The sequence below is a fragment of the Petaurus breviceps genome, unplaced genomic scaffold, assembly GCF_028583685.1.
Source record: "Petaurus breviceps papuanus isolate PSGF00001 unplaced genomic scaffold, PetGlider_PUasm1.0 99, whole genome shotgun sequence".
In the NCBI taxonomy this organism is placed as follows: domain Eukaryota; kingdom Metazoa; phylum Chordata; class Mammalia; order Diprotodontia; family Petauridae; genus Petaurus; species Petaurus breviceps.
The window spans coordinates 22,837,631-22,863,378 of record NW_027187465.1 but is presented as its reverse complement, the minus strand read 5'-3'; the positions used below and the strand labels follow the sequence as shown (position 1 = coordinate 22,863,378).

Genomic DNA, 25,748 nt, shown 5'->3' with positions numbered 1-25,748 from the left:
ACTATGGGAGCAGAATATTGCATACACTGTTAGAGGAGGTCAGTGTATTGGTTGTTTGCATGTGTGTTTTTCTTTTTTAGAGTGGGTTCAATTTTGGGGAGGGGAGCACTGGAACGATTGATATAAAACAAAAGGTATCAGTAAAGCTTAGCAGTTCCAAAAATGATGGCACCTGAGAAAAGAAATTCTATGTTACTGACCAGAGATAAAGCATACCTGACAAAGGTTTACAAAGTGAATCAAATTTCCGACAAGACAACAAAAGTCCTGCAGAAGCTATGTAACAAACACAGAGAGTAAGGAAACAGTATCTGACGTGGAATGTTAAGAAATCTTTTTTTTATTATCATTAAGCACCAGCTTAACATTGCAAAAATTCTCAGTGATCCTTAAATCCCAACATTCTTAATAAAGGGCTTTTCCAGTAAGGACGTGTCTCCTCTTCCTTGGTATAAAATTTTATGAAACAAAGGCCAAGAACTGTGTACATCTTGCTGCCACATGTTGAATGCTCCTGCGAGGGGGGTGACTGCACAAAATCTGGTCACTGCCCAGGCCCTGAAAGACTCTTGTTCATGAACTGCCTCTTCACAAAGCAAGTCCACCACTAACAAGGGTGAAGGGGAAAGGAAAGGCAGAGTCAGAGAATGACGAGGTCATGTCTTTCTCAAGTTGTCTTCTCTCCACCCCTTCTAAGTAGTATCTTCTCACAATAAAGTTTCTTCTCTAAACCAGTATTCTCTCACATGATGATCCCCCCTTGCCTCACCTAGGCCAGTGCCTGGCATACAAAGACCATTCAATTTAAGGTGCAGGGACCTTAAAGTCTTGCCCTCTGTCTTTACCTCAATACTTCAAAGATCTGCCATGTTACCGGTGTGGGCCTTCTGTCCCCCACACAGCTTGAAATGCCTCCTAACTCAGCACATGGGCTTCCAGAGCAGCTGTGACTAAAAAATTCATCCCCCATAGGCCAATCTGTCCTGAGTCTCTCTGAACTTGGTAAGGCTAGACCTCAAACCACAAATACATCACTAGGCCTACATCCCAATTTCTAAAAATTTTACTGGTGTAGGGAATTGCCAATGAAAACCATCCCTCTAAGGATGCACATCAGCACTAGCTCCACAACTTCTAGTCTCATGGGGTCCCCTGGGTCCCAAGAGCTGAAGGTTCTTGTCCAGGGCCACATGGCTAGTCTGTGTCCATGGCAGGACTTGAACTCAAGGCTGTCCTGACCTGAAGGCCAGCTTGCTCTCTATTATGCCATGCTGACTTTTCACATGGCCAGACCTAGAACCACTATGTGCCCACTTCTCCCACTTAGCTGTTCAATATTACCTAATGCTAATAGAAAACCCAAGAAGATCCATAAGGATCCATAAGGAAGAGAGTTTTTAAGAGTCTCCACCAGACAAACCTTGAAGTCACATTGCCCACTGGGCCAAACAGGGTGTCTCACCTTGCTGGGTTTGTCGCTCTGAGGATCAAAGACCTTCTCACAAAGCCTCAGCCCAGTTTCTTGCCTCAGCTGCTGTAAGTAGGCTCTCATCACTTCTGAAAACAAACAGCACGAAGAATACTCAGATGAACATAGCTGGGGACACGAGCCTGAACACTGAGGCCTTGTCTGGGTGGTAACGTGTCATCATCCATCCCCATGGGCTAAGGAATCAGGATTACAGCAAACATCTGCTGAGAAAGGATTTTTACTCCGGCTCAACAAATGTGTTACACTGAAAACCCCACTGCTCCTGTTGCCAAAACTCATGCAGAGTAATCTGAATGCTAACGGATGCATTTTCAGTCTGTGTGCCATGGAAAGCAGAGGTGAGAGAGTGTGTGCAAAGCATGCTGTGAGCTGACCTTTCCAGCATGAGAGAGTTCAGGCCTAATGAAGGAGGGGGACACACTGTTCTTACCATCTTCTTGCTTATTTGCAGGTTTGGCGTAAATTGCATTAAGAGGGAAACCTGGCTCTCCAGGAATAGGAAAATTAGTGATTCCCAATGTATACATTTCTTTCTCTCCTTGGCTTTTTGAGTTGCACTGGAAAACAAAAACCAAAACCACACATTTTACAGGATTTATGAGTGTCCATTAAAGGACGTTCAAATGTAAATAATGAAAAGCTTACCATAAGCATTTGTATCTATAAATACTGATTTATACTCAAAGAAAAAATCTCCTACACAAGACTGGTCGCTAGCAGGAACCTTTCCAATAACCTAGAGAGACCTTCTCATTTCACAGAAGAGGAAACAAGGCATAAGAGGCTAAAAGACTTATCCAGATACAGACTCCTCGTAATGTTACTTTCTATGTTTTTTCTTTGTCCAACTGTTGCAGGCTTAGAGAAGCCCATTCAGGCTTTCCTACAAACTCTAGCCTCTTCAAGTCAAGAGATGTCTTTTATTTGTCCTCTGACTTCCAAGCAGATCCAAGATCTAGTCAAAGAGATGAAAAAATATGCTTCCCTCCCCTGCAGATACGGGGGCTATGGGTGTGGAACTCTGCATTTATGTGTTGGTTAGTTGGGCTGGATTGTGGCTTTTTTCTTTCCTCTTTGTTTTAAGAGATGGCTCACTGGTAAGGAGAAAGGAATTTGGAAAGTAAGGTGCTGTTAAAAAAAAAACAAACCCAAAACTAAAGCGATTAAAATACAGAAGAAACAAGGAAGACAAAAACATCGCAGATTCCCATTAATTTCCCCTGCTGCAAAGTCAACTGAATGTGATTACCTTCTGGAGTTTCTTTAAGCATTCAGAAATGTAAAGAGTTATGTAGATCAATGTCCTATCAGCTTCATTCTACAGAGTAATGGAACAGAAGTCAGTCAGTCACAGACTCTTAGAACAGGAAAATAAATCAACTTTACTATGAAATTAAGGAAGCATTTTTCTACCCACTAGCTACTGAAAATGAACCTAATGGCAGTAATGGCATCCTCAATCCATATGACATGATGGGAAAATGATGACAGAAAGTGTGAAAACTAAGTCGCTAAAATTCATATTCTTCAAATTCAGATACTTCCAAGATCCCCTTTCACTGCTGTCCATTTCTGCAGACGGGGCTGACTGCTTCCATACTGAACCTTTTAGTTTCTCCTCCCATGCCTTTCAGCTCCCTTCTGTTCCTTTTAAATAGAGGCTTGTTCCCCAAATGCTTCTGAGGAACTATGAAAGAAACACCCATCATCCTTCAGGAGCGGGAGTGATTGCCACCTCCTAGGAGTTTAGAGGCCCCCTGTATGTTGGGTTAATTCTGAAAATTTCATTTTCTTCAGGATCCCTGCTGAGAGCAGGAACATTCCTGACTCTCTAAGGAGGAAGCATTTATTTCATGTGACTCACTCTTGAACAGCTAGTCCCACTGCTTTGCCTAACCAGAAGGAAAACACAGAAAAAGCTAATGGGTACTGACATTGTGCAAGAGAGTCCTTTGGCCAAGTCTTACTTTGACTTAGCTCTAAAAACAAACCGTCCCCACTCCCTCCCTCCTGCCTATTTGTTACACCATGGGATCTTTAGAGAGCAGGAAGAAGTTTGTAACACTTCAAAAGATCTCTGATTATTATCAGCACAGAGACTCACTACACTGCTTCAGGCTGCCAGCCAAGCCCTCCCCAACCCAGGAGATACTTTTCTTAAGTTGCTGTGGCCAAAAAGCCCCAAACATTTGGAGATATCCAATGCTGCCCATCTCCTCAGTGAGCAGGACTGGCCTTGGGATGTCTGTCCTCAGAGCCCTTCTAGTTTATCATATCTACAAGATCCAAGCTTTGGAGAGCCTTGTGTCACCTTCATTACAAGATCAGGCATTCCAGTAGGAGTTAAGTAACAAGGGCAGGAAATAATATTAGAATCCATCTAGATTATAAACATACTATTTAGAGTCTGTATTCAGAATACAGAATGTTGGGATCATACGTATGGACTAGAGTCTGCATCTAAAATCTGAAAACTAGAAAAATTCTATTTTGCTTAGGCACAGAAGTATAAATTTTGACTTTAGAAACTTTAAGTCACTGGTCGTAATAAACATTTTAATACCACCTCCAACCTCCCTTCCAAGTAAATAGGATTCAAGGGTCTAGATATGCAGGAAACATGCCTACAGTGTTACTGGTAATATTAAAATCTATGATTTACCTTAATTTCATAGTTTTTGAAGAAGACATTGGCCTTGAAATAATAGATAGCTTCATCCACAATATCTGTGTCTTTTGCTAAGCAAGAGGCAAGAGAGAAAAAGAAAAATTAACCAATATTAAAACAGTATATCTATGCGTGTGTGCGTGTGTGCGTGTGTGCGTGTGTGTGTCGAGGGGGAGAGTTTTCTAACAGGTTTTCAAAGACAAGAAAATATAAGATGGTAACTAAAATATGATGACTTTGGATTCATTCTGGGGAAAAAGTAGTTTTCAAGATAGGCAGCATCTATTTTGTGCCTCTGAAAGTGAACGTCAGTTATGGTCTGCAACCATTGATGGGGCACAGAAACACAACCTTACAAAAGCCATGATTAAAAATACATGTGCACATGTTCTTTGAAGCAGCCAGAAATGCCATTGTGACAGAGAGGTTCAGGTACATGATTTCTCGGGCCATCTTGTTCTTTTCACTTTCTCACTGTTTCCAAGGTCAGAGTCCTGGGGCCTTGACACCAAGCACCTGGCTTGAGAGTTCATCATTTCAAGTCTGGTGCAGTGTCTCTTGTCTTGTAGAAGAATTCTAGAGAGGGACCTGATGCTGGTTCACCATGTGTTTTTCACCAGGTGAAAGAACGAGGCTCTGGGTTGACTTCTTCAGAGCACAAAGATGCATCTGCTAACTAGAGTCAGTGGGACCATAATTCAGCAAGGCAAAGAAACGTTCATCCGCCTCACACTCCTCATGCCATTCTGCCGTTCCCTGACTTGTGGGGCCAGTTTGATTCTAATCCATTCCCAGGGAGTGCAGTGATGGGTCACTGGGATCTGAGGGCTCTATACTCCGACTCCTTGGTCTAATACCTGAGGCCTCTGTGGTCACAGCTCTGTGTGGCTACTCTAACCGTGCCCCCAAGAAGGAGCTGCCTGATGCACACAGAGGAAGGCAATCTTCTCAAGGTCACAGAGTGACAGTGTGGTCAGAATTGTGATTCTGTCCTTCACTCCAGGCCCAGTGCCATCCTCTAATCTGCCTCTAGCTCGGCACCAGTACTGATGACTTATCTCTTATTCAATATGCTAAAATGGAATTTCAGTGGCCCGAGTTCCTCTCGCACAGAATCTGGCTTGACAGGAGTGTTCTGCGATTTTTTTATGTGTTATGTTCTTTTATGTGCTATCTTCCATCTGCTTCCCTTTCCTTCATCTCCAGATCTATTAAGAGGGATGACTCATTGAAATGCACTAAGTTTACAGAGCAGTAAACTGGTGTTAAAACTAAAATTAAACTAAGAGAAGTTTCAAGCTAAAAAGCCTGAAAAAAGAAAGGGACAAGGTCAGAATAAAATGGGTGATTACAACCATGACCTTGGAAATACATAAGGGAATGCAGATCAGCAGTCGGCAGGGCACTGCCCTGCATGTTCCATGGGGAGCTCAAGATGCTTCAGGACAGTCCAGGACAGGCCTAATAAAGCAGGGCTTTTGAGACAAAGCTATGTTCCCAAAACTAAAGAGCCAAGAGAGAAAGAAAACATTTTAGGGAAAACCACCATTAAATAAACACTGGAGCTCAGTAACATGAACAGAAGGCAAATACTGAGCCAGACTGCGCTTGGATGCAGATATATATACACCCTTGCTGACAATGAGGGTCCAAGAAGAGGCTGGACAAGGAAGTGGTTTTAGATGGTTAAGAGGTTTGAGCGCTAAAGGGGAAGAAAGGATGACAGCGGCGGTCTACAGAGCAGGCTTTTTCTGGAGTCAAGCTGTTATTCTCTTCCTTCCAACTCCCAAGGAAATTTGGAATAAGGAAGTGAAATGAAAATAAAGTACTTAATTAGGCAGATGGAATTTAAAAGTCATCTTCACAGGCCTAGGATCCAGAGTCATTCTAAGCCACCAGAAGGTGCAAACAGCAGCCTGAGCTGGGGAAGACAGCAAAAATTTTCCATGTTCATGATTTCCTAAGGTCAAATGGTTACCTAGATACCTCACTCCACAAAACTACTTTATTAAAAATGAAAAAGAATATAAACTTACTTTCTCTTGGAGCTGGTCCTTTAAATTGACTCCTAATGGGTAATAGTGCCATGTTTCCAATCAGTTTGGTGTCGGGGTCCATGAGAGAGGAGTGGTACGCCTGCAATTTCAATCATGTAAGAATGCAAATGGTCGGGGTGGCTAGTGAATACAGCACCAGCCCTGGAGTCAGGAGGACCTAAGTTCAAATCCAGCCTCAGACACTTAACACTAGCTTGTGACCATGGGCAAGTCACTTAACCCCAATTGCCCTGTCTTCCCCCCTCCAAAAAGCAAAACAAAACCAAAAACAGCAATGCAAAAGGTGCAGGGAGGGAAACACCACAGAATCCCAGAATCTCATACTGAGAAGGAACCTCGGATGCTGTCAAGTAGAGCTTGGACCTGAATGAGAATCCTTGCCAATATCAAGCCTCTGATGATGACCTCTGGGGGGTGGAAGGGAACACACTGTGTGCCAGGCATTGTGCTAAGTGCCTTACAAATATCTCATTAGATCCTCATTACAACCCCGGGAGGTGGGTGCTATTATCATCCTCATCAGTTGGAGCCAGAGGCAGAAAAGGGTTAAGTGACTTGCCTAGGGTCACACACTTCAAAAGTCTGTGAGGAAGGATTTGAACTCGGGTCTTCCTGACTCCAGACCTTGAGCTCTGGGCACTGCAGCATCACCGGCTGTCTCTAGTGAAGGGAACCACTCAACTTCTGGACAGCCTTAATTGTTGGGACACTACTTCCGCCTCTCAGGCCAAACAGAATCTCAGACGCCCCTCGGACACAGAAGGAAACCAGCCCTCCTCCTCCTGCTGCTCTTCTCCAGGCTAAACACTAGCAATTCCTCCCCCATCCTCGAATGACAAGGCCCCCTGGGCATCTGGTGCTTCTGGATGCTCTCTCCAGGCTGTCAGCATTGTTCCTAAAACACAGACACCATGCTCTAAATGTGTAGGGCAGAGCTCTTCGGACCTAGACTCTCCCGGGTCACGGACACGACGACTCCTTACTATATACATAGCCCAAAAGAGAATTTGTCTTTTTTGGCTGCTATGTCACCTAGTGACTGATAATCAATTTGTGGTCCACTAAAACCCCCAGATCTTCTTCACACAATGGTCTAGACATTCATGCAGCTTATTGAAAAAATAAGGACAACCCATCCAAGAGAAAGATCTGCTGATATTTCCTGGCTAAAACATCCTCACAGGATGAAAAATTACTAGGGCTAGAAAAGACTCTAGTGATCACAGAGCCAGAGGGAGGATTATGGAGGGAGTTACAGTGTCACTGAAGGAACCCTAGTCTTGGTTCCAATCCCAGTCCAACACTGGGTGCCTCTGAACATCATTTGTAAAATAGAAACAATCGGATTTAGTGCTAAAGGAGATAAGTAAGTGCACAACCTATCTCTCTGATTAGATTTATATCTGCCTGTCTATAAATCCTAAAGCTGGTGTTGTTGGGGGAAAGAGCTTGGGAAACCTTAAATCACTACAAAAATAGGAGTTGTCATTAAGGAACAAAACTCTCAGCTACTTTGAGTGAAAAGGAGTGTGTAGGTGAGGATGGGGGTTGGGCTAGAGGTAAGGGAAGGAGCAGAAGAGGAAATGAGAGAGAGAAGAAGAGAGAGAGAGGGAAGGGGGAAGAAGAGAGAGAGGGAGAAAGAGAGGGAGAGAGGGGGGAGTGAGGGAGAGAGAGAGGAAGAGGGAGAGACAGACAGAGACACAGAGAGAGAGGGGAGGGAAGGAGAGGGAGAAAGGGAGAGAGAGAGACAGAGAGAGAGAGAAACAGAGAGACAGAGAGAGAGAGACAGAGAGACAGAGGACAGAGAGACAGAGAGAGACGGAGAGACAGAGAGACACAGAGAGAGAGAGAGAGAGACAGAGAGAAGGCTGGGGTTCGGCTCTTCCATCCAGTCCGAGTCTGGAGCTGGGAAAGAAAAGGGAAGTAACACAGAAGCAGAGAAGGGAGAGACATGCCTTATGGGGGTGGGGGAGCTGTTCTCAGAGGGCCTGGGTCCGAGTTCCGGATCTGCACCGGATTCTCCTGTGGCAGTGGGTGGAATGAGCCGCCCGAGCGGGGGTCTGGCTCTCAGCCCACACAGAGCCCCTTCACGGGTCCGCTGCAGGAGGCCTCACTCCCGCAATTTCCTCATCTGTCAGATAAGGAAGCCAGGTTCTCGATGTCCAAGCCCGGGCACTGAGGCTGCCTCTGGTTCCCTCGCCTCTCGGAGCATCTTTAACAGCCCAGGGAAGGGGTTGGAGGGGGCATCTCCGCCTCTAGCCCTAGCCCATTATTACCATGGCCCCCGTGCCTCAGTGTCCCCACGTGTCTCTTTTTTACAGATGCTCATATATGTTCTCCACGCTCCGGCCCTAAATCCAATGATCCTAACCCACCGAACGGCCCTTTATTCCCCCCCTCCCCCCCTCCTCATCAAAGCGGGGAGCTGAGTTCAAGAATCTCTAAGTGCTGGAACCGCCTTCATTCCTGCCCATCCATCTGCTACCCTAACCATCAAGCGAGGTGGCCGCCCCAGGGGGTCCCTACCCCGCGCTGGGCCTCAGTTTCCCCGCCTGTAAAGTGAAGGGGCTGGGCTAGGTGGCTTCCAGGCCTCCATTCCAAACCCCTCCCCCGCCCCAGAAGAAAGCGGCCGCTCTCCCCATCTCAGGCCTCAGTTTCCCTGTATGTCAAGCACTGAGGTCAGGGATGTGCAAGCCCCAGGGGCGGGGGCTCCCGCGCTGGGCCACAGTTTCCCCACCCATAGCACGGGTGGTCCCGCTCTCACAGGTCTCTGCTTCTAGCGTCCTCGCCTGCAGACCGGACCGTCAGAGGTCTGCCGGACACCCCTCACCCAGGGCTGGACCCCCATCCCTCCTCCCTTCCTCCTCCCACTCCTCAGGGTCGCTCCCCCTCCGCCCCGGGGCTCTCTTCGGCCTCTCCCCGCGCCTCACCGGCATCTTGGCGGCCGGGCCTGGGCTTCGGGTGAACAGAAGGTAGCGGCTCCTGTCAGAGACCCCGGTACTTCCGGTCTGGCGGCCGGGTGGGGTCTAACCGGAAGCGATCCGGAAGAGGCGGGGGTGGGAGGAGGTCCCGCTTCCGGTGTTACCGCCAGGAACGCTAGAGGGAGCCAGAGCGTCAGAGCAGAGGCCTCGCGCCCTCCTGCCAGTGTGCATGCGCAGAGGGTGTAGTTTAGGCTCCCGGCTCCTTGCAGTGCCTTCTGAGGCTGCGCACCACAAAGCCATAGGCGGCGCGGGGCGAGCGCAAGCATCCCTGTTTAACATAAATTGTCAGCACCTAGTGCTTGGGAGAAAGGTCTGGATTCAAATTGTGACTCTTAAGAGATGGGTGACCTTGGGCAAAAGTCAGTTAACCAACCCGTCTGGGCCTCAGTTTTTTCATCTGTCCAATGGGCATTTTGTTATTTTAAGAAAAACATTGTAGAACACGTTTCTTAGTACCTGGGGCTTCATTTCTTACTGCAGCTGGGGTATTAAAAAAAATACAATGTGAAAATTTTAATAATAATAATATTTTAAAAATACAAGTCTAATATAAATAAAGGCATTAAAAGCTGTACTTGAGGGCCTTGGGAGACAGATAAAAGATGAAGACAAAAGGCTCCAGGAAAATGGGTGGAAAGAATTCACTTTTAGCTGGCTGGATGAGTCCTCGTAGAAAGCAAAGGATTTCGAAAAAATCAGAGACGAGGAGGGAGAGGCCCCCTTCAGCTCATCCCACCATTCAGCATGATTTTTGGAGGGGGAGCCTCTTACCCCCATGCCATTTTTTCTAATAATTGTCCTCAACTGACAAGGGCCATAACCTAGGGGTGCGATTTTCAGTTTCTTTTGAAATGCACAATGCATCTTGAAAGCAGGGAATAAAATTCTGCTTCATATTCACACACAACAAAAATATGCTTAATACACAATTAAAATGTCAAAATTTGTAACCTTCTAATGCAATAGACCAGGGGGTTATTAACCTGTGAGTCTGTGAACTTTTATATTATGAAAACCATATTTCAGTATTATTGTATGTTTTATGTACTTAAAAAAATCATTATTCTGAGAAGGGGTCTATAGGCTTCATTACACTGCCAAAGGGGTTCATAACACATCCTAGACATACACTGGCCATTATGTTATCTTGGGATAAAGTCACAGATGATTGTGCTGTTTTTTTTTTTGTTGTTTTTTTTTTTACCAGTTTGACATAAACACAATTCCAGATAGGGAAAAAAAACTAAAAACAAAAAACTAGGACTCATGACTTAAAGAAAAAAAATTCAATGTTTCATTGTTATATCCTGGAGAAACCACTCCAAGACTCTGATGTCTCAGCCTAGTCTATAGTGTGAACCCAAATTGGGGTTTGAGTCCTGCCTTAGTCAGTGCAGCACCAACGTAACATTCACAGGACTGACAGCATATTTAATATGGTGGTATAATTCTGAATCACAAAATATAACAAACTCTCCATAGAGAAAACAAGCAAAACATTTATTCAGACACCAGAAAGTCAAATCTTAGTACCAGGGAAGTGAATCCATCATAGCAACTAAGAAGTTAATACACCATAACACAGCAGGAAGCCTTCCTTTAGCCTCCCCACAAACACAAGCCTATCTCCTTGGCTGCATCCTCTCTTCCTTCCTTCTCTAACTGCTCTGACTCCCAGCTTCCTGTGAGTTCTGTACCACCCTTCAGCAAGCTCTTCCCACCACAGACTCCATGTGATTACATTCGGCTTGTTATGGGGCAGGGAAGATCTTCAAATTACCATTACCATTAGAGTCACTTACTAGCTTTGTGACCTTGTGCAATTCACTTAACCTCCTTTGCTCTCAATTCCCCATTTGGAAAATGAGGGAATTGGACTCGACCTTTAAGGTCCCTCTGAAGGTTATACCGAGGACCTCTAGCTCTGGCAGGTCCTTGCCCAGCTGGGGTGGTTTTGATTATAGTCCTGGGGACAGTGTCTGAGTACGTTGTCAGGGGTTATTAAAAGAGGCTCACCACTGGCTTGGCAGCTGGGTGCTTTGGGGTTAGATTTTTTTTTTTTTTGGCTCCAACAACTCTCAAAAGACCAGCCACCAAATCACAGTGTAGATGCTTTTGACCTCAGTGGAAGGGATACCTAGACTAATGAGACTATCGATCATTGAAATGTGCTAGATAAAATATTTAGGTAACATGCTGTCTTGGATACTGAAAAAACCTAAAATCTGAACGACACAAAATACACAGGATGCTATTATGTAAAGATACGGGGCAAAGTTAAGAGCACCAGGCCTGGCGTCAGGAAGACTCATCTTCCTGAGGTCAAAATTTAGCTTGAGATACTAGCTGTGTGACCCTGGGCAAGTCACTTCATCCTGTCTGCCTCAGTTTCCTCATCTGTAAAATGAGCTGGAGAAAGGAAATGACAAACCACTCCAGTATCTCTGCCAAGAAGGCTGAGAGGGAAGCGCAGGAGGGCTTTGCAGCATATAAGCTCAGGGAGCAGCAAAGTATACCAGATTTGAGATCAGAGAACCTGGGCTTGAGTCTCAGACCTGGGAGACCTTGGGCAGAACACATTTCTCAGGTTCCTTTCATACGACCTACCATCTAGAATTGTCGCTAAGGGCAGTATGCCTGAACTCCAGCCATTAGATTGTGCGTTCCCTGAGGGCACTGGTTTTTATTTGTCTAGCACAATACTTGACCCAGGGCAGCTGATGGTCTGGCTAAAGGAAGGAAAGCTGAGAGAGATGAACAAAAGCATTTTTTAGATGGTGCAACATCTGCCATGTTTTGGTTAGCTCTCCCAAAGACGATATTATATTCTTCACTGTTTTGTAATCACCAAATCTCAACTCTCTTAACTCACCAAGAACTGTCCTTGGTACGAATCTGGATGAGGTAGCATGACATGGGGCAGAGAAGTCAGAAAGACCTGGCTTCCAACCCTGCCTCTGTCACTTAACCTCTAAGAAACCCAGGATATTCATCAACATGGTTATACACAGTTGTTAATTTGCATCTGGTACAGGTCATTTAAGTCTGGACCAGAAAGGGAAGGGGGGGGGGACACTTCAAAATATAATTTGGAATATGAAAGAGCTATGGATGACTCAGATATAACAGTTTATTTTTTATTAGTAACTTTTAAGCAATCCATTCTGACAGAGGGGAATGGAGTCATTTTCCAATAGCAAAACCACAAGAAAGAATCTCTGAGTGATGAGAACTCTCAGGCCGTCTGGCCCAACCTAAACCTGTAAGACAAATCCTCTCCACCACATTTAACGACCTGCCTTTGAGGGAAGGTGGGCAGACCACCACCTCCTGAGGAGCCCCATGCCATTTGGGGTTAGCTCGAGCTGTCAGGGAGTCTTACTTTCTTGACGTCAAGCTGAAATCTTCTTTGCCACTTCCACACCACAATGCAAACTATCCTTTCCCTAAATGGAAGTAAGTTGGGCCCCTGCCTAGGACAAACAGCAGCACCAAGGACTTGTCTGTACACAACAAATAAATAGGAGTTTTCACAAATCCAAGTTGTTCTTCTAAATGTGAATCCTGAGTCAGGCCATTTTTATAGGCCAGAACTTGTCTTCCCTTAAACAAGTAATTATACATCCTAGAGAACTCGGGACTTCATTTGGAAACATCTGCCAATGTAGAGTTTCCAAATTATCCTTTTTCTTTGGTGGGACTGGGGAGGGAGGGGGAGGAGGAGAAGTGACAATGTTCAGATTGTGGATTAGCCATACTCTTTCCCCTCTGGAAAGATGAATTCTCCATCCACTTCTCCCTGAGGCTAAAAATGAGTCTTTGTAAGATTCTGCCTGCAAAGCTCTTCGTGCTTTAATAAACCCCGAAAAAATTAAATATCTTCATTCATCCCCTCGGTCTTGAAAATATTCATCGAACATGGCTGATTTTTCTTCTTCAGATTCCTTCCAGCAAAGAAACAAAAGAAAGTTTAATTAAATCTTTTTTTCTTAATGTCTTAAATGTGTCAATAGAGGCACTTATGGGTGGATATTTCAGGTACTGATTAATAATGGGTTAACATCTGGCAAATATTCAATGTTTGAGCTATTAAGACAGACACAGTTCCTCTTAGGGAGGGTACAGGCACAGATCCTAGAAGTGCCAAATCACCTGGAAAAGCCTACTGGGTATGAGATTCCAGTGTAGGGGCAAGAGAGAGAGAGGCCAGAGGGAGGAAAAGGGAGACAAAGGCCTTTTTTCAGTCTTCTCCAGTCTTACAACGACTCTGCTTATGATTTACATAAAACAGGAGCAGGATAGGAGGGAGCTAATTTCCTCATCACAATTTTATTCAGCTTTTTGAGAAAGTAGAGCTTTGAGAACACTTGTCCCAACTCGATGGGGTATGATAAGAACGAAGAATAGACAGGCATGATCCAAGCCTGGGCATCTGTTACCTTCAGTGACGGGCCTGTCCACCTTCAAGGTCATCTAATACTGCCCACCAAGTACCAGGAATGTTGTGGTTGGTAAGCCTTCCTTCTGCACAAGGCTCCATCAGCTAGCTTTTTTTTTTTTTGAAATCATCTAATCCAAATCTCCAGTTTTAAAAAATAATTATTTTTTGCTTTTCAACATTTACTTTTATAAGATTTTGAGTTCTAAAGTTTCCTCCCCTCCCCTCTTTTTCTTTTTAAAAAATAGATTTTATTGATGTCTTTTGTTTTCTCATTGCTTATATTTCCACCTACATCCCTCCCCCACTCCTGGAGGACCATGTCTTATAACAAAGAATTTTTTTCAAAAATAAGGGAAAGAAATTTCAGCAAAACCAATCAGCACATTGAAAGGAAGACTGAAAAAATGGGTGAATTTTGTCCATCCCCCGTCTCAGCCTCAACTCTCTTTGTTCTCTCTACACATCATTATCTTTTTCTTGATTGGGTCAGCAAATTAAACTGTCAACACCTCAAGAAAGTGGGATTTTCTTCTCTTCATCTCTACTGATTGCTAGGCAGCTGAGCAGGCTGATATGGGCTTGAAGGTGTTCTTAAACACCGCTTCTCTTAATACCCACATAAAAAAGAAACAAGGAGACAAATCCCACAGATTAACATTATGACCAAGATGGACTGGTCATAATTTCCACTCTTCTTTCTTTAATCCTAGGAGACCCACTTAGAGACTAAGTCAAATGCAACTGCCTACACAGAACTGACTTCTAAAGCAAAGAAGAAAAGTCAAACCCCGTTCAGAACTGGTATGAAATCTTCAGATCACTTAGAAGGGGTCAGGAAATCATCAATGATGAGTCAAACATTCATCTTGGGGGCTCCTGGTGTTTCCATTTCCCAAATACTACACAGTGGAAAGAATCAGATGAAGACAGTCTGGTGTCTCTTCAGAAGAATATGGATACTAAATAGGGAATTCTTAGAGAAAAGTCACAAAGCTGCTTGTACTCTCAGAGCCAGTGACTTTGCTAGTGGGCATAAACTCCTCTGAAGTGAAAGAAGAAAGGTCCCATGTTTACCAGATCTCCCCTGGTTTGTCCACTGCTTAGAGACCCAATCTCTTGTTCACGATCTTTTCATGAACAACAATACTGTGTTGACTGTATATACCATTCCCTTGGTTTGACTTACTTCCTCTGCCTTAGTGTATATAACTCTTGCAATCTTTCTCTGAATTCCTCCTATTCATGCTTTCTTAATACACAATCATACTGCATTACATTTATATACCATATGTTTTTTTTTAGTCATTTCCCAGTTGATGGGTATTCACTCCCTACCACCCTGATTAACTGTTACCTAAAAAAAAAGAGAGAAATTTGTTACTCTAAAAAGAAATGCTGCTATGAATATTTTGATATATTTTGGATCTCTGCTCATGTCTTTGGCTTCTTTGGGGGTATAGAAGAATCCCTAACTCAGCAGTCATTTTTTTTGTAGTAGCACAAACTATTAAGCACAGTTGGTCCCCACTGATAGGATAACACAAATTCTGGTAAGTGAAGGTAGTGGAGTATTTTTGTGCAGTCCAGAAATCTGGGAAGACCAATATGAACTGATGCAAAGAAAGCAAAACAAAGAGACCAGGCACACAACTTGGATACTGTAAATGACAATGACACCCAAGTCAGATGCACGTCATGACCGTGAGGCTGGATCCTAGTCCTACAGAGAGAGATGCTGAGGCACACCCCCTTCTTCTCGCAGGGGGAAGATGCCCAGACTCTGTAAGACACAGTCACCTGGCTGGCTGGTTTTGCTGAATGGTTCTTCTTTGTTACAACAGAGGGTTCAGACATGGGGGAGCAGAAAATGATTGGGTTTCTTTTTGTTAGTCATTCATTAAACATTTTTACACAACATCACCGGAGCTCCCACATTACCTTCGGTTCTTTAAACTCCAAGTCCTCACCATACTGGATGGTGAAGTCAATATGCTGTAGGACTATGTTCATGCTTTCTTCATCCGACTGGTCATAGGGCAAAAACCGGACCATGCTGTAATCATCGATCTGCAAAGCAGAGATGGAGACCCCCACTTTGAGAAGAATGGTCGGCTCACCGGCTGATGCTCACAGGGCACCTGACAGTGATGACCTCACTTAAGCCCATGTTTGGCACAGTATAGGAGCTTAACAAATGTTGGCTGACTGACTGGAGCCCATGGACGCCTTTTCAGAGTAATGTTTCTGAATGTGTAAGATAAAAATACATAGTATTACAGAGGAAATCAATTATCCTGCAATGCAGTTGTCAGAATATAAAAAATCCAAGTTTGCAGAGGGGTTAAGAACCCCTACCTGAGGAAGATTCCTTGGGCAGGGTCAGCATGAGGGGCTCCCCTCTAGAGTAACGCTGAATTCATGAGTCTGAAGATCAATCAACAAATATTTATGAAATTTGTTATCAATCAGGGTTCAAATGCTATCTTAGAAGCTTGTTAACTACAAGTATAGATTATATTAGATTGCTTGTTGTCTTGGGGAAGGAGGGAGAAAAAATTTGGGACTTAAAAATCTTCTAAAAGTGAATACTGAAAACTATCTTTACATGGAATTGAAAAAAAAGTAAAATACTATTACATCTGTGGACAGGGGGAGAAAATAATGAGGCAAAAAAAAATTTTTTTTTTAAATTAAGGAAAAAAAAAAGTTTACTAGTTATGTGACCCTGGGCAAGTCAGTTAACTTTCTGGGTTTCAGTTTCCTTATGTGTAAAATGAGGTAGTCAGACTTGACCTCTTCCAGTTCTAACTGGAGGAACCTAAGCTCATTACAAAGCACAGACACTGCTCTAGGCACAGAGGATAAATCAATGAAAATGTAAAAGTTCCTGCTTAGATTCTATTGACGGAAACAACACGCATCTCGATGGGCAAAGGCAAACTGCACACTAACTATTTAATGCTGTCTGTGCGTATGGAGAAGGGAGAGGGGGAAAAGCCTGGTGTAGGAGGCAGATGCTGAGCCCTGTTTATGCCTCTGCTCCCCAGGGCCCACAGGATGATGGATCCTCTAGGGCAATAAACAAAGAGGAGCAATGGAGAAGCTCATGATGCTCAAATAAACACAGAGAAAACTGCCCATCTGCGTTCACTGCATTACGATGTGTGCTATCACTTACGTTTCCAGGTCAATGTGTAAAGATAACTGGGAAGCTTACCAATCCACAGATGGCATTAGTCAACTTTTGGAATTTTTTGCTTCTTAATATGCCTGTAGAATCTTCTATCAAAGAATACATGTCAGGGTCAAGGAACCTTAAAAAGGAGGAAGGGAGAGTCAGTGAGAGAATGATTACCTGGGTTTTTCCAAGGCTCACAGACGCTGAGCTAGAAGGGACTTCAGGGGCCTTCTCATTTATCTTCCTCTTTTTACAGATGAGGAAACTGAGGCCCACAGAGGAAGTGATTTAGGACAGGTCCTCAGAAGGCCATCTGGTCTAATCTCTCTTTTTACAGATGGGCAGTGAATGGATGGTTGTGTAAGTAAGAGGTTATGAATTTCAGCAGCCTTGACTCTCAGGACAAAAGCTGTGGTCATGGAAGAACTCACTTTTCTATTTCTTTCTTTGCTTTCTTGCTCAGCAAATCCATCTTGGTCATAATGTTAATCTGTGGGATTTCCAGAGACACCATTGCGCTGAGGGCTGCCATGACCCCAGAAATAAACTGTAGGAGCAAAGAGATGAGGAAAGATCAAATATTTGGCTTCCTCTAGTTTGGTTCACTACTAACTGCAAAGAACGAGGAGGGTCTTCTGCTCCCGACTGGCCAAAAAAAAAGCATCATTGGGTCAGTTACCACTCGGTGGCAGGAAGGGAAAGCCTGAACCTATTCAATTAAATACAGCACATAGTTATCAGGGGTCCACTGTGAAAGCAGTCTGAGACCCTGCCCTTTCCCTTAATAGGGAATATACTGAGATATGAAGTCAGCATCCTGCTCTGAAATGGGCTGCTAAGTTACAGCTGTTGTTTAGGTGAGTCAAAACCTCAGACCTAAACTGTATATACCCTGTTTAATCCCCACTGCGGAATGACAATGTTCTTTGTCTCCTGACCCCATAAACTGTAAGCAGAAAATGGCTTGGGCCAGAGAGGTTTTCAAAGATCAGGGCAGATCAGTCTCTCTAAGCAGAAATGCCTGGATTTTGGTCATTAGTAAATCTGTCTCAGGCAGATGTTCCAAATGAGCGGGAGACTTCCACGGGAGTACACTGGGAGACCTGGTATTAGGGGAGGGAGGTGGAGAGCTCAGTAAGACAACAGTCCCACCCCTCGGTCAGAGTAGAACACCACCAAGACTGATGACTCCTGGGGAGGCTGTGGCCTTTAGGTCAAAAGCTCAGGGTCCTAGGATATGGAGGGCATGCATTTCAGAGTTGAGGGACAGCCTATGCAAAGGCCTGGAGACAGGAGATGGAACATCAGAGTCTGGCAAACAGCTACGTTTAGACCAAGTCCAGAAAAGCCCACTGGTGTCAACAGTTCTAACTTCTTCTGTCATGAAACCTTTCCTAACACCTGCCACTGAGAAGCATGCTTTCTAGGCTGTTCTAAGAGAAACCCCAAAACATGATCTCAAGCCAGCTGTTGTCCTTCCTTACTCTCAGTGAGGTGGCGTGAAGAATGGACCAAGCAGGGGTGGGGACCCTTTGGCCTGGAGGCCACATGAGGCCCTCTAAGTCCTCAAGTACAGCCCTTTGACTGTGGTCTCAAGGCCACAGGATCCCTACCCCTGGACCAAGCAGTGACCAGAGGGCTTGCCAGCGCCAGGACACTAACCTGGGAGGGAGGGGGAGGGGGTGGATGTTACTGTCCCTCTTTAGAGATGAGGAAATGCAGGCTCACAGAGTCAAAGGACAGGCCCAGGGTCACACCCTTGCACCTAGTACTGTGTTCCAGCCTCCCCAAGGCCTAGCCTTCCATCCTACATGCCTAGAAGGCCCCTTAGGATCCTCAGGTGCTGCCTCCTGCAGGGGATCTGCTAGTCCCCTCAAGTGTAACAATCAAATGAGCTGCCTGACAAGGCCCTTGGCACCGAGCCTGGCACCTGGCAGGCTCTTCATAAATGCTCATTCCCTTCCCCTCCCAAACACAGTCAGGATTTGAACCTAGCTCTGACTTAAAATCTTTGGGCTCCCTTTAAGGGGCAGACAGAGAAAGCTCATCCAGGCCTCCCCTGTGGCCACAGAGGCCCCCCATCCCCCAACCTCAAATGGACTCCAGAGGATTTATTAAGTCCCTGCCACTGCAAGGCATCAGGACACAAAAGGCCAAAGAGCTTCCCTTCTACCAACATTTACAGAGCTAATTAAGTGCCCTTATTAAGAGCCAATTATGTGCTAAGGGCTTTACCAGCATCAGCTCATCTGATTGATTTGATTATCTCACTTGAGGGAAGATAATGATGTGTGGATCACCTGTAGGAGAAAGCAAGTGGAGAATAGGAAGATTTAGGATTTAGGGGGAGGAGAGAGGCCTGGAGGGCAGCGTGTGGGACAGACCACCTGGGAGATGAAAGGCTGGGTCAGGGGTGAGCATGGAGGCCCGTTAGTGGGAACAAAGTCTGGGTGAAGGGGGTTATGGATGCACTCACACAGCCCCCCACAATTTTATGTAGACATTTACTTATGTGTGTATATGTCATGTCCCCCCATCTGCATTCCCACAGAATGTAAGCTCCTTGAGGGTAGCAACTGTCTCATTTTTGTCTCTGTAGCTCCTAGCGATGGTGCCTGGCACACAGTAGGGGCTTAATAATAAATGAACAAGTAGCATGAAGTAAATCTACAAAGACAGGCTGGGCCTAGATCCTGAGCAGATCCTCAGGGGTACAATGGAGGTGCTGGCGATGGAACACTGTGCTATATTGGCCCTATTTCCTTAGTAATTAGGTTTTCTTCTGCTTTCGCCACAAACCAGTTAGTCACCAGCACTTATTAAATATTTACTATATACCATATGGGCCGCTAGATGGTGCAGTGGACAGAGAGCCAGGCCTGGAGTCAGGAAGACTCATTTTCCTGAGTTTAAAGCTGGCTTCAAACATTTACTAACTGTGTGATCCTGGGCAAGTCATATCACCTTGTTTGCCTCAGTTTCCTCATCTGTAAAATGAGCTGGAGAAGGAAATGGCAAGCCGCTCTGGTGTCTCTGCCAAGAAAACCCCAAACGGGGTCAGGGAGAGTCTGAGACAATTGAAACGACTGAACACCACCCACAAATTGGTACCATGCATCGTGCTAAGTGCTGGGGATACAAAAACAGGCAAAAACATGTAGGAGCTTTAACTTACACTAGGGAGAAGGTGGGTGCACTTACAGGACTGAGGCCCTACCCACGCTAGGACGTGGTGTCATTTTTTTACCCACACCCACGTGTCAAGGAACATGTCAAGGAACCAGTGATTTCACCTGTTGGGGAACTCCCTGCGTGGTAGCTCCCTTTGCTGGGGCAGATCCCATCCACAAGGTAGGGCCTTAGAGAGTTGTCTGATACTCAGAGGAGAAGTGTCTGCGGCTAGCTAAGTGCCACAGATAGGATTTGAACCTGGGGTTCCTGACTCCAGGTCCACCACTCTGGCCACCATCTGGCCCTGCAGTCATACCTTGAACGACTCCACCATAAACTGAGAATCCACCAGAAACACCCCACAGACTCGGAACTCCCACTGCTGCAGGCGCTCCACCAGCTGCTTCATCACGGGCAGGTGAGTATATAGCTCGATCTGGCCTGCACCGGGACACATGGACATTAGCGCCTCGAGGAAGAAAAGGGCACGGATGGGAAATCAACACAATTCAGCAGACTCTGATTAGGCCTGGCTCAGTGCAAGGCACTACGTACGCACAGGCTCCAGGAACGTGATCAAAGGAAAACAAACCACAGACACAGTCCCTGCCCTCAAAGTGCTTTCATTCTACTGGGATTAAAGTTAAAAAAAATTTCTATAGTGTGAGAGATGAACAGATGTTCTAGTAAGTGTGAGCACTCTCCCCTCCTCAAGTCCTGTGTGTGGTGATCCCAAGACCAGCCCTTTAAGAATACCGGTCTATCCATCTCTAAATCAATCGATCAGCATTTCTGAAGCTGGAGTGTGCTCTATGTGCTGGTACTACAAGGACGAAAGCGGGGCCGACACAATCTAAAAAGATCAGTGGCCCAAGGGTCCAAGGCTAGGGCCGTGGGTCACTTAACATGCTTGGACTTCAGTTTCCTCATCAGGAAAATAAGGAGGTTTGACTAGCTGACCTCTGAGGCCCTTCCCAGCTTTAACTCCGTGATCCTATGATTTACCAGGGACACAGAATAAACTGTCCAACACTCTGTGACCCCAGTTGGGGTTTTCTTGGCAAAGATCCTGGAGTGGTTTGCCATTCTTTTCTCCAGCTGTTTTATAGATGAGGAAACTAAGGCAAATAGGATCACACATCTAGGAAGTGTCTTGGGCCAGGTTTGGACTCAGATAGATAAGTCTTCCTGATGCCAAGCCCAGTGTTCTATCTACTGCAGACCTGTGATCCAATCCACAAAGGCCCAGGGCCCCAGAGGACTATGCACCAATACAAACAGTGTGAGTAATGAACAAGGTCAAATAAAGGCTCTAAAATGCAGACAAAGGTGACCTCAGAGGGATCCCTGAGACCTGGCAGACCCCTCCCCCTGCCCAACCAGAGTTGACCTGTAACCAAGTGCCTTGGGTGGGCCTCCCCTCCATGACCTCTCTGGTCTGCGCTTCCTCCTCTCCTGACTGCCACCACCCTACAGGGTGCAAGCCCGCAGCACTGCTCACCTGGACACGGGCTGGCCTCAAGCCTCTCCTCATGTCAGGCCATTTCCTACTCAGCTGTCCAAGGGCTCTTCCTAAAGCACACATCTGACCCCATCACCATCTGGTCTCAGTAAACTACACAGTGGTGTTTGCCGTTACCTCCAGGATGAAATATAAAATCCTCTGCTTGACGTTTACAGCCCTTTTCTGCCTCTAAAATCCCACCTTCTCCAAGAATCTTTTCTGGCCTTCCCATTACGTTGGTGTCTTTGCTCTGAGATGACCTCCCCTTTACCCTGGCTTTATCTCCTACATATACAGCTGTTTGCATGCTCTCTCTCCTATCTGAATGGGAGATCCTTGGGGTCGGGATCCGTTCTTGGCTTTCTTTGTATGGATTCATCAGTTGACCTGGCTGTAACCTCTCAACTGGTGTTCCTTCCTCAAGTCTTTCCCCTGTCCAGGACATTCTCTATACTGTGATTTCCCTTAAGCATAGATGTGACTGAGTATGATAAGACTTGAGAAACTCCAGCAGCAGCCTGCTGTCTCTGGAAGGTAAAATTCTGTTTGGCTTTTAAAGCCCTTCACAAGCCCAATCTGCAGCCCCAAGTTATCATTCCAGTCTTGTCATACATCACCTCTGCTCTCACATGCCACTGTCAAGTCAAACTGGCCTTTCCTTCGTTCCTCATTGGACAATGCTCATTCATGCCTTTCACCTGGCATGCACCCTCTTCACCTCTGCCTCACAGAATCCCTCTTTCCCTTCCAAACACTTCAAGCACCTCCTGCATGAAGCCTTCTCTGATCTCTCACCCCCACCATCCACAAAGACTGGGGTCCTCACTCCCTAAATTCCCTGTATTCATTTTATACATACAGATAAATGTATGTGTTGTCCCCCACCATTCGAATGGAGACTGAGAGTGGGAACAGTTCCCTTCTTTGCCCCCATGTCCCTGATACCTGGCACATATAATGACTGACTAATGTCAGCCAAGCAAAGTAAATGCACTCCTGGGCCTATGTCCCAGAAATGAGATGTCATTGCCCCACTGCCCACTGCCTGGGCAGACCTCGTCAGGAGGCCTGGGTTCAGTTCAGGGAGCTATAGTTTAAGAAGGCCTGTGATAAGACAGAGATTCCAGAGGAGCTTGACCAGGACGGGGAAAGGCCAGAGCTTGTATGACCATGTATCCAAGGTGCTAACAAGGGGACTCAAAGCTTCTCAAATCCCCTCCAACTGAGAATCTCTGAAAATTCAGCATAAAGAAGGGGTAAGAGAGAATTCATGCCATATCACAGGATGCTGGAGGACACAGTTGAGTCTCTATCTTTCTTTTTGAGACAATCGGGGTTAAGTGATTTGCCTAGGGTCACACAGCTAGTAAGTGTTAAGTGTCTGAGGCTGGATTTGAACTCAGGTCCTCTTGACTCCAGGGCCGGTGCTCTACTCACTGCGCCACCTAGCCACCCCACCCATAGTAGAATCTTAATACAAGTTTGTTGACTGACTGATTGGTAGGATCACAGATCTAGAGGTGGAAGGCGATATAGGCCCACAGGGGCCTACAGGTCACAAGCAACAAGCATCAGAAGCATGGTTTGGACTCAGGATGCATCTGTTCTCCCCCGTCCCTGAGGCCCGTTGCCGCTGAGCTTCTGGGCAGACAGAGTCCAGCCCCTTTTCCCTTCCTGCCCATCCAGCTATGGAGTAAGAAATGCACACTTGCCTGGGCAGTCAAACAGGATGTAGTCATCTTCCACGTGCCCGAGACAGCTCTCCAGCCAGTCAAAGTTGTTAGCGAAGTACTCCATGCAGAAGACCAAGCCGCCGTTGGGGCCGAAGCGCAGCGAGTCGTCCTCCATGACGTCGTCCACCTCGATCAGCTCCCGGATATCTGAAAGGACAAAGCCAGTGCTGCCGCCACCCCGGGAAGCATTGCTGCTGCCCTCACCCCGGGAGGCATTGCTGCTGCCCCCACCCCGGGACGCCCACAATCAGAAAGCGATCCAGAAGCATTTGTGAGGCATCACGATCACTGCAGACGAGGAATCCGGGCCAGGGGCCACATTCTGCAAACTCATACCCGACATTTCCAGTGGGCTGGAACTGGAAACCACATTTTACAGAATTATTACTCTGAATGACACAAATTTGAGAATTCATGCAGCTGCATCGTGGGACAGCTGTTCAGTCACCTACAACTTCGTAACCCAACGGGATTCATCTTCTGTACTGTGCTATGTGCCAAACACTGCTCTGGGTGTGGGGAGACAGAAAAACAAAGAACAGAACAGTCTCCACCCTCAAGCTGCCTATGTTCTGGCTGGCTATGTTATAGCACATGTGCATATAAGTAAATTCAAAATACGGACAAAGTGAACATAAGGTGATTTTGGTGTGGTGGCCCCAGCAGCTGGGGAGTCACAAAGGGCATAATGAAAGGCATAAGGAAGGGGGCCAGGTCTGGGTTAAGCTGTAAAGGAAGGGAAGCCAAGGGCTAAAAGGGGGCAGGTGTGAAAAGGGGAAGGGCATTAAAGGCCTGAGCCTTTAATGGGCATGCCCACAACACTGACACAGGAGAAGGGAAATTGTGTAAGGACAGGAAGTAGGCTGGTTGGGCTAGTACAAAGTGTGTGAAGGGAGTCATGTGTAATGAGCCTGGAAGGGCTCCAACTGCCAAGGAGAGGTATTTTTTTTTTTTTTTGTCTTTTTGGAGTGGGGAAGGCAGGGCAATCGAGGTTAAATGACTTGCCAAAGGTCACACAGCTAGTGTCAGGCTTGATATAAACTCAGGTCCTCCTGACTCCAGGGCCACTGTGCCACCTAGCTGCCCCAAGGAGAGATATTCTTATTGTTCCTTAGACAGCCACGGAGATAAGTCAGACTTAGGCTTTACAAATGGAACATCACAGTCTTCTAATAAATTCCATTAACATTTTTTCAGCTCTCCTGGTGCACAAAAGATACAAGAACAAAAACTCAACATTCTCTGCCCTCAAGGAGCTTATATCCTATCAGTGTGGGCACACAATATTTATGCAAGTTGGGTTTTATGTGTAAGTTGGGAGGATGAAGGTGGTCCAGACTTGGGATTTCGTGGATAGAAATCTCCTTCTATCAATGCTGTTTGGCAACAGGCCAGTTAAGTCACATCATTAAAATTCATTAGGAATGAAGTGGTCCCACGACTTAAATTCATACTTGATATTTCTAGGGGCTGGAATAAGTGGCTACATTTTACATAACTATAGCTTTGAACAGTGCACATCTGAAAGAAGGGAAATAGTGAGGCTGGTGGGTATCAAAGGAAGGACTTCCTGACCCCAGGGCTGGTGAGATGCTTAGAGGAACTGAGGAAGGCAAGAAGGCAGCTAGCCAGAAGCTCTGGCTCCCCCAAGGTACTGGCATAATGAGCTGAGCCTTGAAGACAAGGAAGACAAGGGAGAGATGAGGCAGGAGGGTACCCCAAGCATGAGGAACGTCTTGTGCAAAGGCACGGACATGGGAGACGGTCGCACCAAACAGCTGACATTCCAGATGGGCTAGCACACAGCTGCTCAATGCTGGCCAAAAGATTTAGAGAGCAAGGAAGAGTGAGGGTGGAACATGGTCTGGCCAATGCTGGCCTTGGGAAGACTACTCTGGGAGTTCTATGGAGGGCCAGGTGGGAGGTGCTGCAAGGTCCATGGGAGAGGCGAGGAGGCCCAGGATGAGGCGGGGACACCGTGAGTGCAGAAAGGGGAGGTGTCTGAGAGGCTGCTGTGGAGGGAGGACTCAGAAGACCCACCGCACCATTGGGTGTGAGGAGCAGAGGAGGAATGAAAAGCTGGAGGGTGAGTGAGGCTGCAAGCATGCCTGCTGGGGAGGGGGGAGGGAGATGGGCCTGAACTGCTGATGAACTTACGGAATTAGCAAACAGGGCAGGTAAGTGGGGCTCTCTGGGTACTCTCCAAGAAAGACCATGATGGCAGTGGTGAGTGAGGCTGCAATCACATTTAATACAGCACAGAGAGTATGGGGAGTGAACAGAAGGTGCAGAGATGAGTGGCCAAAGGGGGCGCAGAGGCAGATGGCAAAGGGATGGGGATAGGGTGGCAGAGGCAGGCGGGCAGCATGGGGAAAGATGAGGGGGGAGAGACACAGAGAATCACTCAGGTCAGCGTGGATTAGCATGCAGAGCGCTGGCAGCATGGACCGGATGGAGATGGATGGGCATCCGGCTGGGCCAGAGGCTGAGGTTTCATTTTCATAGGGTATAGGGGTGATGGGG

At 46.1% G+C, this 25,748-nt stretch overlaps 2 protein-coding genes across 4 annotated transcripts in view; both read right to left on the bottom strand.

Annotated features, from left to right (window-relative positions):
* Nucleotides 1–312: 312 nt before the first annotated feature.
* On the bottom strand, nt 313–9,299 carry ARPC3 (actin related protein 2/3 complex subunit 3). The gene is made up of 7 exons (XM_069081854.1): nt 9,148–9,299; nt 6,197–6,296; nt 4,155–4,231; nt 2,742–2,810; nt 1,923–2,049; nt 1,463–1,557; nt 313–607 (listed from the first exon to the last, which is right to left on the bottom strand). Exons 1-7 carry the CDS (start codon nt 9,151–9,153, stop codon nt 545–547), a joined length of 537 nt encoding a protein of 178 aa, XP_068937955.1. The 5' UTR covers nt 9,154–9,299; the 3' UTR covers nt 313–544.
* A 3,022-nt stretch (nt 9,300–12,321) lies between these two features.
* GPN3 (GPN-loop GTPase 3) overlaps nt 12,322–25,748 on the bottom strand; it is a 23,385-nt gene continuing 9,958 nt past the window's right edge. The window contains exons 3-9 of one of the 3 annotated variants that reach the window (XR_011167096.1): nt 23,205–23,372; nt 20,305–20,429; nt 17,249–17,364; nt 16,857–16,953; nt 15,578–15,706; nt 12,957–13,142; nt 12,322–12,432 (exon numbers count right to left, since the gene is read on the bottom strand). Coding sequence is in view for 1 of the 3 variants with exons in the window: in XM_069081414.1 (XP_068937515.1) it covers nt 13,080–13,142; nt 15,578–15,706; nt 16,857–16,953; nt 17,249–17,364; nt 20,305–20,429; nt 23,205–23,372 (698 nt within the window). In the remaining 2 variants the exon portion in view is untranslated. Of the gene's footprint in view, nt 13,143–15,577; nt 15,707–16,856; nt 16,954–17,248; nt 17,365–20,304; nt 20,430–23,204; nt 23,373–25,748 lie in introns of all 3 variants that reach the window. The other 2 variants (XR_011167097.1, XM_069081414.1) reach the window with 2 other exon arrangements.